At 31.0% G+C, this 16,368-nt stretch overlaps 1 protein-coding gene across 1 annotated transcript; it reads left to right on the top strand.

The window, feature by feature from the left end:
- Positions 1-7,132: 7,132 nt before the first annotated feature.
- Positions 7,133-10,412, top strand: LOC125202414 (very-long-chain aldehyde decarbonylase CER1-like). The gene is made up of 9 exons (XM_048100807.1): positions 7,133-7,282; positions 7,367-7,590; positions 7,673-7,905; positions 8,097-8,316; positions 8,783-9,158; positions 9,250-9,558; positions 9,642-9,740; positions 9,820-9,993; positions 10,091-10,412. The coding sequence occupies exons 1-9, from the start codon at positions 7,223-7,225 to the stop codon at positions 10,271-10,273; spliced, it is 1,878 nt and encodes a 625-aa protein (XP_047956764.1). The 5' UTR covers positions 7,133-7,222; the 3' UTR covers positions 10,274-10,412.
- The last annotated feature ends 5,956 nt before the right edge of the window (positions 10,413-16,368 follow it).

Genomic DNA, 16,368 nt, shown 5'->3' with positions numbered 1-16,368 from the left:
GTGCCTCTACAATATTAAATGAGTAAATGCCCTCTCCGGCCCAGACCCTCTCCCCCTCCAAGAAAATTGTGCATTATTTTTTGTGTGACGCAAACTTTAGTAAAAAAGTATAAATATAATTTTTAATGGAGAAAATGTCCCATTATATTGTACTTTTTATGTTAGCTTATAACTAGTGATGGATCATATTTGTTTTATACAAAATTATAAAAATTAATGTGAAAAAATAATCTAAAGTATAAATATAATATGTACAAAAATAAGCAGTGTGCATTATTTTGCGTGACGATCTTAAAATGGGAAAAATGCGCACTATTTTTCAGATGAATATATTCATTAACAAATGGTATAGTAAGATAGATAACTCATCTATCTTCAAATTATACAATGTAAATTGTGTGATCTTATGCGATTTTATTTATTTATCTTTTCTACTAAATTGTCAGTAAACTTTTATGTACAAATTTAAAGCCGTATTAATTATGTTTATGGAATTGCAACGAAATTCTCGGACGTTAGATCTGCACATCGTATCGATATTAACTTCATGAGAGGAATCAATATCATCTTTTCAACTGGTATATTAATTGATTGTACCACAAGAAGAGTGATGGACCATCGGCCATCGTTACATCTTTTTTGACTCGTATGACCACAGAGATGCTTCTGCCCACATAATACAATGAATGTGTAAATTAATGTTTAGAGGTACTTCTACAATATTAAATGAGTAAATGAGTTCTTATTAGTCTAAAGTGGTGGATCTATCAATTATTCATAAATTTCAGTTATATGTAATCATAGTTTAACAAGGTATATGTATTCAATTAATTCATTTTAATATGAAATATTTATAGAATTCATGACAAGTAATAAAATAAAAATTACTTTACCATAAATTAAGAGTCCGCACAATACAGCCATGATAGAAGCATGCACAAGGTCATCACATTGAAGGGTAGCATCAACATATTCTAAATTCACATATTTAAATTCATACACGATTAATTGTAATTAGTATGAATATATAATACTATGATATTAAAAAAAATAAGATTAGGTACAAATAATAAACCGAGTTATCTATTTTATGACAACTTTCTACTTTAATTTTCCTCTATTTCTGTGCCTTTAGTAGGCCAAGTATTTCTGGCAATAGCAATGGCTTCTTTATTTTTTCATGTTCCAAAAAGCAAGATTGTTTATATCCGAGGGGACCAAATTTCATTCGTTTTTTTAAAACTTATTCTTGTAGCATAATATAGATATTTATTCCAAAAAAGAAAATATAGTAGAACATGTGTTATGCCTTAAAGGAAAAAGCTGTTATATATGCCTATAGTCAAATATCAATTTATTAAAAATTAAAAAAATTACAACATAGGAAAAACTATAATCATACTAAAATTAAAATATACCATTTGAAATAAGAGAAAATGAAAAAAAAATGCTCAATAGGCCTTTGGTCGAAAGGCGACAAAAACCGACGGCCCAGGTGCTCGGCCAATCGCCGGACCCAAGTGGAGGATACAAGGGGCTTAAGCCCCTAACAAACTCACTATTAATTTTTTTCAAATTTTATGTAAATTTTAAGAAATAAACCCACATTAATAAATCAAATCACTCAAAAATATACTTTTATATAAATTTGGTCAACATAGCTCCTAACTTCCTAAACATGTTTTCGCCTGACAAGGCGGATAGCCGCATGGCATGCCCCTAGTACTCTCGGGCTCGGGCATCCTTGTCACCTATGCAAATTCTAGTTGATGGATATAAATGAATGAGCTTTCTATTATATGAGAAATTGAGAAGATAGGATTGAAATAAGAGTATATCCCTAAATTTTAGGGTGAGTAGAGAAATGAGCAACTATAATGAGGTGGGGACTAAGGCGCAAATAACTAGCGAAACCCAAAAAAGACAACACGAGAATTAATACTATTCAACTGTAGCAATAACGAAAGGTGGTCTCAATCTAAAATTTTAATTTTGTTTGTATTGGCATCATGTGTTTCAATCCATCCCCACTATCAATAATTGACAAAGTATGAAATGAATAGCACTATTCAATATTTGCAGTTGATCGTTAAGGGATTAAATAATGAGTTATGGCCATGACTGCATAAAATGAGTACAAATACAGAAGCCACATCGCAATTTGATTAAGTCGCCTCAACTGTTTTTTTTTTTTTTTTATAATTATTTTCTTGTGTTGCTCATAACTAGGCAAAAAATATGTCAAGCAAGTAGAGCTCCGGATAACATGGCGGTTTGCAATGATGATATGACACCACCTTTTAATTTAATTGTTGCGTCATGGGCGGCTAGAAGATGAGTATTATTATTGGGTATATATATTTCTCTTTAAAATCATAGTACGTACTAAAATTTTAGGCGAAATTTGAAATTTGGTAAAATTTTAATTTAGTCGCAAATACCACGAAATTAAATTTTATAATAAATTTTAGTTTTTTCCCCGACTTATGAAAAATTTACTATAAAGATAAGGTCGTATGGTTTTGCGACCAAATTTTAAGTTTCGAAAAAATATCAAATTAGGCTAATGTTTGTTATATTCGACCTTTAATCTTATTTAAATGGTATTCATTTCATATTAGTTTTTTTTTACTAGGATAAATGTGTAATCAGATATTTTATGTGTTTTACCATAAGATTTCAAATCCTAAGTGACTATATTCATCATCTAATTAACATTACTGATACTATTTTGTGTGTAGCAATAATATTTTAAATAGGAGATTAAGTAAATTTAATTGATTCCTAAAACAACAAACTTTGATCTAATTTGGTTCCATTAACTTTAAAATTTGTCCCATAAAGTATAAACTTACCCCTTGTAATGAATTCCCCATGAGATAAGAAAAAATTGATTTCGTGAGAAATACACTACAAAACCTAATAAAGTTCATGATTTTTACAACTGTACTAAATTTGAAATTCATGCTATTTATGTAATAGTACTTCCTCCGTCCGCGAATAAGAGTCCCGTTTTTCCATTTTAGTCCATCCACGAATAAGAGTTCCGGTTCACTTTTACCATAAATGGTAATAGGGTCTCACTTTCCACTCACACTTCATTTAAAACTAATATATACAAGTGAGACCCCTATTCCATTAACTTTTTTCCACTCACTTTTCTTAGCATTTCTTAAAACCCGTGACACCCATGAATGAGACTCCTAATGACGGACGGATGGAGTAATACGTTGATCAATACCTCTATTACTGCATAAATTGTTAGTAAAAGTAGATTCATTGTGGTTCATATTACGCATTGTTCACACATTTTTTTTTATAAATAATTAATCCGACATAACTATATGTATAACTGATTAAACAACTCATAACCTATTGTATCAATTCTGCCATCCGACCAATATTCCGGTGACTAGAATCTGAATGGACTTGCCGGAAAATGACTCATCTTCCACTTGTTTGGAGTGTAGTCATATTCATTTCCAAATATATTCACCTTATGTAACGTTTTGGAAATTCAGGTTAAATCCGTATCCTTCCGTAACATACGTATATTAATGAATCATAGAGGTGGTAGATGGGGATATTTAATTACAGCTGACCATGCTTTTATTATATAAGGTAAACACCAGTAAAATTTGTTGAAACTATTTATTTATTTATTCACAAGTTCACATCAGTCTCTGCCGACTCGACTTTAACTTTGAAGGGGAATTAAAGTCTGAAATAATGGTCGGCAAAGTTGATGTTTGGCGTATTAATTAATCGCTAATAATAACACGCTGACAAACTAAAGGTCTAAAACAATTGTAAACACTTCGTATTGGATCAGTTGTACTTGTACCTAACGACCTTGGAAATTAAATTACATACTACGTTGTGAACCTCAAACATTAAATGAACTTTCCATATATAGATATATTTAATTAAAGTTAAAACTTTCAACAGTAACTCATTAGAAAAATATAAAAATATACTTCATAATATTGACCAAAACCCTCATTTTCATGTACAGTAACGCGTATGATTAAATATATATACTTAACATAGTTCATTGTATCTCCTAATTAACATAGTTCCATTTGCCATTAGTGCACTCATATAACTAATTTCTTTCAATTTATAAATGTAGCTTACATAATACTATATAGTATAATAGTACTCAATATTTCAATTTATTCTCACTTTCCATTACATAATCACAATTTCTTCCACTCATAATATATTTATTCATTACTATTATTAACATAGTCTTTAAGTTGAAGTTTTTTGTTCCACTCATCACAATACACACTATCATTTTGATTAAACTCACATCCCATTAAATTTATTGTTTGGGGATAGAGTTAGAGTGGACGATTTTAACTGGATTATTGTTTGGTCAACCCGAAGTCGGAACCATGTTATCAGTTACACTGGTTTAGTTACGGGTCGTGAGAACTAGAACCAAAATCGGCGGTTAAACTCATGTTTGGAACGACCGTGTTTTTCATCAACCGTTGGTTTCGTGGTTTAGGGAATCGTATACGAGTTAAGCCTCAAATCAAGTATTTCCTTCAATTGCATTTTCTATCGCAAGAGATCACTATTTTATCTACTCATCACGACACATTTATTAACTATTTCTATATATCACCGTATTTAAAGTGTAACTTTTTCTATACTCACAATACACGGAAACACTTTGATCAAAACCTGCATCCCATTCGTTTTGTGATGGAGTGAGTAAAGGTTGGTGATTTATTAAAGAAGAAAGTGAGAAAGTCGACCAATACCTCTAATACCTAATTTACATTCATTTAATTGCGACATCAAGCAGCCACAAAACTTGGTAAGCACCATTTATATTGCTAATTAATTTATGAGTACGCACTACATGGATGAATACGAAACATAGACATATAAATTATAAAAAAGATTTTTAAGTAGCTGGATCTACTGAGTTTGACCGGTCATGAAGATTTTAATATAAGAATTGAAAGCCAAAGCATATGCAATTTAATTTGTAGTCAATTTTTAATCGTGAAAAAACTTTAATTTTATGTTGTGAAATAGTGTATATGTATTTACTCTATATTTATAAATATGTAGGTGTAATAAGGTTTGTGTATATAAGAGGTAGGGTCAGTTAGGTGCTTAGTTTAATGCATTGATTTGATTCATACTCAAATCAAATTAATCAAGCTTATTAATAAGGAGCCCCCGCTCACGTGCTAACGCTTGCATCATACACTTTATAATCACTGCCCAATTAATTAATTATACTCCACTTGAATTAAGTACTAACTTTTATTTATGTTACAATATACTAAGATTAATAAATTAATAGTATTAGACTATAATCATGGGTTCATAAACTATAATTATAAATCCTAATTAGTTGTAAATCACCCCTAAGTAAAGGGGTTGCAGAAGGTAGCACCAAAGCTTTTGTCCTTGTTAGAAAGACAAAACCGGGAATGTTTGATAATAGAGAGAAAATAACACATTCAAATTATTGTGAACCCTCTCAAATTAATACTCTCTTAATCGAGTTAGGAAAAAATCAAATACGAATGTCGTGTTTGATTAGGACAAATCAGAAATACTCTATCCGTCTGTCATTTGTAGTCTCATCTTGATCAATTATGAAAATTGGTTAGTGATTGAACCGATTTTTACTTTCTGATCAAAAAATGAACCCATCCATATGATTGTATAACATTCCATTTGTTGTTACGTGTAAGATATTTCATAAAAAGAATCTGTTTATTATTCTATATTTGAACTTGTATATTTGTAGACTTATTGACATTTAATGTTATTATGATTCAAGACTCGTGTTTTATGATATCTATTTTTTATTCACTAAAATTTGGAGTATTAGTATTTTTATTGTTCAAGAGATTAGATGTAGATGATTGATTATCTGAATCCAAAGAAGAATAATATATCACTCGTAAGAAAAAAATTAGTTATGTTGTAGGAGAATTAAATGTTTTATTAAATTAATAGTACTATATATCAGATATTTTATTTTTTTATTTTAATCGAAATTAATGGCAATGCAGCTCATTGTATTATAAAAATATTTAAACTTGCAAAAGGTCACATCTTGCTTTTAAAATATGGCTGCTTCTGTCTAATGACATTTATTTACTCGAAATTGACACATAACAGTAGCAACATAGATTAATATTGCCCCATACAGATATTATTGCGACCATTCCATGTGAAGCGCTTGGACCAAACGCGCTTTCTCTTCCAGTAATGAACTCGTTGTCCAAAATCAGACAGCATAAATCTAGATTGTCAAGTGACAAACAAGATAGTTTTAAATTGCATGATAATATAAAATAATAATAATAATAATATGCAAATCTGTTCGTCTACATCCACGATTTTAATTAATGCCCTCCTAATGTTTGTCATCTCATTAAACAAGTTGTCAACTAAACAAGTTGTAATTTTCAAATCTATGAAAAATTCAAAATTTGGTAGTACTAGTACTAATTAACAAGCAAATCCAGCATAAATGACTCAAGCTTTCGAATTGGTTGCAAGATATTGCCTATATGAGTTATTAAACCCTAAGGCATGGTTTGGTTTGGTTGAAGGCCAAACCATACCAAATATGAAGGAGCATGAAACAAATGATTTGGCATTGCTATTCTGCCGTTTCACTAAATTAGATATATGTTGAGTAGTTAGTCTCAATTACTCAATCTCCCTATTGATTGGGCAGTTGGGACTAATAAATGCCCCATTTATAAGCTTGTTGATTTAAAGGACAGCTAAGGGTGGCTGCATCTGCCTTGATTGGGATTTTAGTGGCTCGATTTGACCGCACAGTAACTCCGACCCTCCTCACGCGTTGTTACGTGTATATTGATGATGTTCGTCGATTCTACATTAGATGCATTAGATGAGCGAGATCCCTAAGTGAAAATTATGAAATTGAATTTTACAAAGTACATGTGTGGGTCGAGTTAGATACACTGATATGGTACATAATAATAATTAGCATGGTACATCTTCCATAAATGCAAACCCTAAAACTAAATGAATTAAAAAAAGGGAAAAAAAACAAGAGAGAAACACGTGGAGGGTAGTTATTAGGCAGAATCATTGAAATGCTATTATGGAAAAGTGGTGAGTCTACACATTGTCTTTTTTGTTATAAAGGCAATGGACGTGAAGATGTTGAAGCATTAGAAACCAAGGGAAGGAAAGAAGAAGAATTATGGCGTCGAAACCGGGATTTCTCACCGAGTGGCCATGGACTTGGCTCGGAGACTTTAAGGTATGTATATAATTCTTAGTACTATTTCATAAAAATAGATGAATATATGTGTAACTTTTTGTGTTTTTTGTTGTGTTGTTGTAGTATGTGGTGATAGCGCCGTGGGCAATACACTCAACATACACATACGTGACGAAGGATCGAACCGAGAGGGATATTGGGCAACTCATCATATTCCCTTTCTTGCTATCAAGAATGATCCACAACCAATTGTGGATTTCCTACTCTCGCTATCGCACGGCCAAGGGGACTAACCGGATAGTCGATAAAAACATTGAGTTTGAGCAGGTCGACCGCGAGAGAAACTGGTATGAAAACCCACAAATATAGGTTTTTGAGGGGGCTCGAGCCCACCCGAACTGTAGAATGATTGTGATGGTGTGTTTGCAGGGATGATCAGATTATATTCAATGGGATATTATTCTACATTGGATATATATACATCAAGGAGGCTCATAATCTTCCATGGTGGCGAACGGACGGTGTGATTTGGACAATCCTTCTACATGCGGGTCCGGTGGAGTTTCTATACTACTGGCTGCACCGGGCGCTGCATCACCACTTCTTGTACTCGAGATATCATTCGCACCACCACTCCTCCATCGCCACCGAGCCCATCACATGTAACATATTTTTCAATACCCTACTTATAGAACATTCAAGAATCATGATTTAAATTTATTCTAGGTTTGCTAGCTGACTCTAGTTGTTGTTACAAGACCAATTAGGTGATGATATGATAATTGCCTTTTAATTAATCTTGAAATTTACCACTTATCTAAAATTAAGTAACAATGTTTTATATATGTGGTAGCTGTGATACATCCATTTGGGGAGCACATAGCCTACTTCGCCCTTTTCGCGATACCACTGCTGACGACCGTGTTGACGAAGACGGCTTCCTTGCTGTCGTTTGCCGGTTACATAACCTACATCGACTTCATGAACAACATGGGACACTGCAACTTCGAGCACATACCCAAACGCCTCTTCTCCGTCTTCCCTCCCCTCAAATACCTCGTCTACACGCCTTCGTGAGTATTGCTTACTTCTTGATTTTCAATGTGTGATATTAAATGAGGATAATGAGGTCCCCAGCTGATCTTTTTGGATGATATTTCTTCATTTCTTCATGTGATTAATGCATGCTTGCCAAAAATACATGTATAGGCCCCTTCAGATTTTAATAACTTGTTGGAAAATGTGATGTGTTCCAAACCTACTATTCCTAGATAGTGATTCATACTACAATTTTGGTTTCTCACCTAATTAAGATTGATCTGTCACATTCCAAAATCCCTACCTACATGACCTAGAAATTCATGCAGTTAATACTAATAAATTCATGATTGATGTGTTGCTTTGCAGATAATTAGCAACCAACTAATTTTACTTTTTGTATATATGGAAATTAATTTGATCTACCATATAGTAAAAAGATTAGTTGGTTCTCTAATTTTAAATTAATTATCTAATTGAGGATGGCATTGGTGTATACAGGTACCACTCCTTGCATCACACTCAATTCCGGACCAATTACTCGCTCTTCATGCCATTCTACGACTACGTGTATGGCACCATGGACAAGTCCTCTGATACATTGTACGAAAGCTCACTAGTTAGAAAGGAGGAGGTGCCTGATCTGGTGCATCTCACTCATCTAACGACGCCAGAATCCATATATCATCTGCGCGTTGGATTCGCAAGCCTGGCCTCCGAGCCTCACAAATCCAAGTGGTACCTGTGGCTAATGTGGCCAGTGACTGTATGGTCCATGATGCTCACTTGGATATACGGCCGCACATTTGTTGTCGAGAGAAACGTCTTCAAGAACCTCAAACTGCAAACATGGGCTGTGCCTAAGTATAGCATCCAAGTAAATACATAAAACCACAATGATCAGTCACATAAGTGTAAATTACACAGATTAACTAATTCTAATTACTTTGGTTTTACATGTTTTGCAGTATTACATGCATTGGCAGAAAGAGTGGATAAACAACCTGATTGAAGATGCAATCCTCGAAGCGGATGAGAAGGGCGTAAAGGTGCTGAGCCTCGGGTTATTGAATCAGGAAGAGGGGCTTAACAGAAATGGTGATGTTTTCTTGAGAAAACACCCTCAGCTTAAAGTGAAACTGGTGGATGGGAGTAGCTTAGCAGTTGCCATAGTTCTGAACAGCATTCCGAAAGGAACAACTCAGGTGGTGTTCCGAGGCAATCCAAACAAGGTTGCATATTCCATCGCGCTCGCCTTATGCCAAGGGGGGATACAGGTTAATGATCATAACAACAAACTGAATCCATTTGCCATGTATAGTTAAATACAGATGGATGATTTAATCTCCCTTGTGAATAGGTCTTCACATTGAACGAGGACGACTACAAGAAGATCAAAGCTAAGCTCAACAGTGAGGCCGCGAGTAATCTGATTCTCTCCAAAAACAGCCCTTCAAAGGTTTGCATCTAAAACAGACATAACCATTGCATCAAAACTACATTTTATTGACTAATTGTTTCCACAATTATGTATCCAGATATGGTTGGTGGGAGACGGGCTAACTGAAACAGATCAACAAAAGGCGTCGAAAGGAACCATGTTCATTCCCTTCTCTCAGTTCCCCCCAAAGAAAACGCGTAAAGATTGCTTGTATAACACCACACCAGCAATGTTGGCTCCAAAGCATATTGAGAATCTTGACTCTTGTGAAGTAATCACACATCATCTCATCTAATCTCAATCACAATACTTTTTCAAATGCACTATAAATTAACATAGAGTTTTTTTTAATCATTGATCAATGACAGAACTGGCTGCCGAGGAGAGTGATGAGCGCGTGGCGTGTGGCAGGAATCGTGCATGCTGCAGAGGAATGGAATGTGCATGAGTGTGGCAATGTGATGTTCAATATTGAGAAGATTTGGAAGGCCAGTCTTGAGCATGGATTCCGTCCCCTCACCGCGTCTGCTGAATCAAACCTCAACAACTAGGTTGCATTCTTCGATTTCGAAAAAAGTGAAATGTGGTATATATGTTGCAGCCTAAATTTTACAGTTACAAAAATGCTCAAATGTCTAATCTTGAACATTTAATTTATCCATTCTATATCAAAGAAAACTTTGGAGTGTTTGCCTCTGCTTCAGTAATAGCATATTGTTAAGAATTATATAACTAATGCACTTCAATTATTGGCATTATTAATCAAACTTTATGCTTGCAAAATTTCTGCTAGTGATTTGGTGAAACTAATAACCACAACACTTCACTCAGAAAAACGTAAATATTCAATGTATGTGAATTAATTAAGTAAATACTATTAGTGTCAGGGAATACATAGTATATTCAGTTTTCAGTACAGTATGATTCTTTCAAAAGGGCCTCATTAACTTCCAGTCTGAACTTTAATTTTAATTCTAGTCTACCACTGGCAAACTTTGAAGATATAAAAGCTCTATACCAATTCAGACAGGACAGACTTATACAAACGATAATTATTTACTTTTCATATATTTGATAGAGAATTTTCAACATTACATGGTGTGCATCAATATAATTAAGCTGTCATATTCCTATGTATGCAGTGGCGGATTCAAGATTTTCGATTTGGGGGTATGGTAATTATATCAACTTGGAGCTATAGAATCGGTTAATTATCTTCTCATGAACATGTCATTATTTTTTTCGAAAAAACTTCATTATCTTCTATTTGGGTGGCTTTCACTGTCTAAAATGAAAATGCTTATATTTATATATTGGAGATAATTTATTTAAGCTTTTACAAAGTGCATTATTTTTAATGACAAAACATCTTTTGGCGTATTTAAGAAAAAAATTCAATAACTTTTAAAAATTAAATAAATATATGCTAATGAGATTATCAAAATAAGAATGTATCTAAATCCAGAAATGCAACCCAAATCTTTGGTACTAGGATTAGATGATCTAATGGTCAATACCTAAACAAAAACACGAAAGGTCATAATTAAGCAGTTTTAGGTCACATTATAAGATTTGAGTTTAATGTCATGTTAAAAACATTTTAGGTCATTCTTTGTTAGTAGAGTATGACCTAAACATAGACTAACAATGACCTGAAAATGTCATACTCGTGACATGGTTTTGTGTTTTTGTATTTAAATCTAGTTTTTTCATAGATTAAAACCCCATGCATTAGAAATACAAAAGATAAAAATATGAAATGTATTAGAAGAGAATTAATTTTTTTTACTAAATAATTGAAAAATGATTAAAAAAATAATCTAATTGTATTAAAAAAGTACTAAAAATACTTTTCATAAAAATTAAATGCACTGCAAATAGAAAATTTTAAAAAGACAAAATATTAAAAGGAATTAAGCTTGAGAATAGAGAAAAGATAATAAAATCAAATATATTAGTGGAAAATAGAAATAAATGTTATGTAAGAAAAATTAAAGGCATTAAATATTAAACTGCATCAGCAATAATAAAAGGTAAAAAGGAGAACCATCAAAAGAGAACTAAAGAAATCTGAAATGTGCTTCATGAGATCTGAATCTGTGTCCCCTTCTTTCTCATGTAGATCTGCCACTGCCAGTGCTCCTACATCTAAGAAAATAACCTGCAATAAAAGACGAATTAATAATGTTAAAAAATGATTTGGATATTGGTAATTGAAGGTACTTCGATAAGCAATTTGAGTTGGCATACACTATAAAGCTGCCAATGTTTCTCCACGTGCGAGCAACCGCTGAGGATCTTTGCAATATTCTTGAGCGAAACAAACATAGTTTCTTTTATGGGATTCGCATATTTGATCCAGGAATATTTGAGTCGGATGATATTGATGCTGTTATGAATCCGAGAAGACTTCATCAGGATAATATACTGTTCTCATTTAGTGCATATGTTGATTGAAGCTTATGGAGACTTCGGCAGCGTCTTGGTGATTTCCGTGGACATACTATTGCAATTCGGATTTCCCACCTTGAGGACAAGGTGGATTTCAACCGGGGGAAAGTTGATAGGGCCCTCGAGCATCCAAATCACGCACATGATCGCATCCAAATCTCTCTCAATCTCCAAAGTATCTTTTAATAGTATTTGATTTGATTTTACATATCTTTTGTAATCTTTTTAATATATTTTGCTTGCTTAGCAAGATAGGGTTTAGAATTCTATAAATTATAGAATTCTCTATCATTTTGATCAATTGAAAATTAAGAAATAAAATACTCCTTTTCTCATTCTTGTTCCAAAACCATAGAACTTCAACTAGGGAATTATCTCTTTTGCTCCGTTAAATCTTCGCGTGCTCTACAAGCCACTCGATAGGGAACTTAAACCCTATCACAAAAGCAAATGCATAATATGAGGGACCTTCTTTTTTAGTCCATAAACTTTGTCAAAGTATCATTTTAAATCCGTGAACTTTGAAAATATTATTTGAGGTCCGTCAATTATGAATTAATATCAATCGAATTACTTTATTACTATTTTCAATTTTTTTCGGATGAAAATACTCTCACTACCTTGAAAGATGTATATTTTTTCTAAACTTATCACATACTCATATTTTGTTATAAATATCTTCACTATATATTTTTAACGAATTTTCTAAATATAATTTGACCTTCAATATTAATATTGAATGTTATGACATGCGAAAAAAAAGTTCTTTCTTCAACTTTTTATAATTAAATAATTCTTCAAGTTGACGTTAACTTAACTTCGAGAACTCAATTTTGAAAGATAAGGAAGATAGTAATAGTACGAAGATAGAATAGTACACCTGATGCAGTAGTACACTGTGTGCTACTCCCTCAGTTTCATAATAGATGTTATACTTTCTTTTTTTGGTTTGTCTCTTAAAAAATGTAACATTTTCTTTTTTTTAGAAATAACTCTCTCTCACATCAATATAAATATTTTTTTTCTTCACCTAACACATAAAACATCTCCTAAAATTCCATCCACAAGTATAACATCTATTATGGTATTGAGGAAGTATTCCCTCCATCCCTCCGTTGTTTTGCAAAAATAATAATAAATAGTTAGAATTGAGAGAATGTAAGTAAGTAAGAGAATAATGTATATACGACTCTCTTCTATATTATTTTCTCTATTATTTTACTTTATCTCTACTTTACTATTTAGTATGATCTTTGCAAAACAACGACCATAAAAAAACGTCTCACTTGTAGTGAGACCGAGGCAAGGGAGTACTTAATAGGAGTAATTAAATTCTGATTGTTGATGATAGAGAGGGTTTACTGTGTATCATTATAAGGTAAGGGAGTACTTAATAGGAGTAATTAAATTCTGATTGTTGATGATAAAGAGGGTTTACTGTATATCATTATAAGGTAAGAGAGTACTTAATAGGAGTAATTAAATTTTTATTGTTGATGAAAAGAGGGTTTATTGTATATCATTATAAGGTAAGGGAGTACTTAATAGGAGTAATTAAATTCTGATTGTTGGTGATATAGATGGTTTACTTTATATCATTATAAGGTAAGGGAGTACTTAATAGGAGTAATTAAATTCTGATAGTTGGTGATAAAGAGGGTTTACTGTATATCATTATAAGGTAAGGGAGTACTTAATAGGAGTAATTAAATTCTGATTGTTGATAATAAAGAGGGTTTACTGTATATCATTATAAGGTAAGGGAGTACTTAATAGGAGTAATTAAATTTTTATTGTTGATGATAAAGAGGGTTTACTGCATATCATTATTAAGGTAAGGGAGTACTTAATAGGAATAATTAAATTCTCATTGTTGGTGATAAAGAGGGTTTACTGTATATCATTATAAGGTGGGAGTACTTAATAGGAGTAATTAAATTTTTATTGTTGATGATAAAGAGGGTTTACTGCATATCATTATAAGGTAAGGGAGTACTTAATAGGAACAATTAAATTCTGATTGTTGGTAATAAAGAGGGTTTACTGTATATCATTATAAGGTGGGAGTACTTAATAGGTGTAATTAAATCCTAATTGTTGATGATAAAGAGGGTTTAGTATCGACACGTTGATCTTCAACAACCCAGGATTTGTCGTGATAACAGTACTATATGCATTTATGGAGGCATGTGTCTCGAATCTTCATGGAGGATGCGTTGCGTCTCGAGTTTGATGCTTTAAGAAAAAAACTAATCTGAATAATTATTTTACTTATATCATAGCAATATTAAAAAGGGAAAAGATAAATTAACAAAAATTATGTATACAAAATACCCTTTAATTTAGTTCTATATTTTAGGATATAATTTTATGACTAATTTATCCTTATTTAATGTTCGTTATTTTTAACTATTAGTTTAGAAACATATCATTGATTTAGATTATGACTTGTTTATGGTAATACTAATTAACACACTACATAATTAAAGTACTATATTTAATCATAAAATAATTCCTAGTAGTACTATATAATTTAATATAGTACCATATTTTTTTTGAAAGAAATTCATATTTGATCATTTTATACATTAGTATCTAGTTTTTTTGTCATTTATATTATTTTTTCATAACTTGTTTGATTTTTTTACAAAAATTTATTTCAAATTATCATACGATATAAATCATCAAATGTTGTGAAAGTAAAATAATTTAATATATGGAAAAAATAAATTAAAATAGTAAAGCATTTTTATATTTGATACGTGGACTACATGAGAAAATATTATAGCCATAATGGTTTAACATTTCTTGCAATATCTTTTTATTTTTGTGTTATTTTCCATCAATGCTATTTTTCCTTAGCTTGTTCCCTTTTTCATTATATATCCAAAAACAGATATATGAATGCTATTTATTTTAATTTACTTTTAGCTATGAGTATTTTTATATTAAGGAAATATTAATTATTATTTCTTTCTTAATTAACATGAAGGGTCTTTGTAGTAGAAATTAAATACATATACAAGTAGTTGCATTTATTTATAATTTTTAGAATCATTCAATCATGAAATATTTCGATTCAAATTATTTTTTTAACTTATTTTTTAATATTATATCAATTTTAATTTCATTGCATGATTTTTTATATTCTGGATGTAGCGAATAAAATGAAATCGACTTAATGATAATTAATTTGTTGAATGACCGTACTCATAAGTTAAGTACATATTCTTGTATTTTTATAGTTTACAGTTTTTATTGTTGTCATTTTATAATTTACAATTTTTCGATGTGACTGACTAACGTAGCTTTAATGTATTTTTTAAGTAGTACATATTGAATTTATTTATGTTCCATGGTTTTTAAATAATGTTGAGTCACGAGAAAATTGAATTAATGATTATCGATTAGATGTGTGATAATAAAAATTAAATATATATATCACTTTTTAGAATTACTCAATAATAAATTAGTTGAATGAGAATGACTATTATTATTTCAATTTAATATTTATTATTATTATTATTATTATTATTATTATTATTATTATTATTATTATTATTATTATATAAGTAAACCGATTTAATTATCATTAAATGGTTGGATGATAGTACAAGAAATTAAGTAGTATATATATACTGCAGTTATTTTTATAATTTACAATTTAAGAGTTATTCGATTTGAATGATTTTATCATTTTAATTTATTTGATACTATTACATGTCAATTAGTTGGATGACAATACTAAATCAAACTATATACATGTAGTCATTTTTATAATTTATAATTATTCAAATTATTTAATACTAATATAGTTGAATGTGAATGGATATTATCGTTTTAATCAATTTTATAGTACACAAAAAACCGACATAATCACCATTAATTAGTTGGATGGGAGTACTAAGAAATTAAATATATATTATATATATAGTCATTTTTATAATTTACCGTTTTAAAATAGTTGAACAATAAAATAGTTGGATGTGAATGACTTTGTTATTATTTTATAACAAATTTAATTTTGTTTATGGTTTTTGAGTTAAGATATTAAATATAAAAAAAAATTGATTTAATCATCATAAGTAGTTTTATGATAATGTTAAGAAATTAGGTAAATATACATGTGGTTGTTTTATAATTTATTAACTTTAAAATTTACTAATAGAGTATTAATATAGTTGGATACGAGTGA

This window comes from Salvia hispanica, chromosome 1 (assembly GCF_023119035.1).
Source record: "Salvia hispanica cultivar TCC Black 2014 chromosome 1, UniMelb_Shisp_WGS_1.0, whole genome shotgun sequence".
Classification (NCBI taxonomy): domain Eukaryota; kingdom Viridiplantae; phylum Streptophyta; class Magnoliopsida; order Lamiales; family Lamiaceae; genus Salvia; species Salvia hispanica.
Note: the sequence above shows the minus strand (reverse complement) of the source record. Positions and strands in the feature narration are given on the sequence as shown.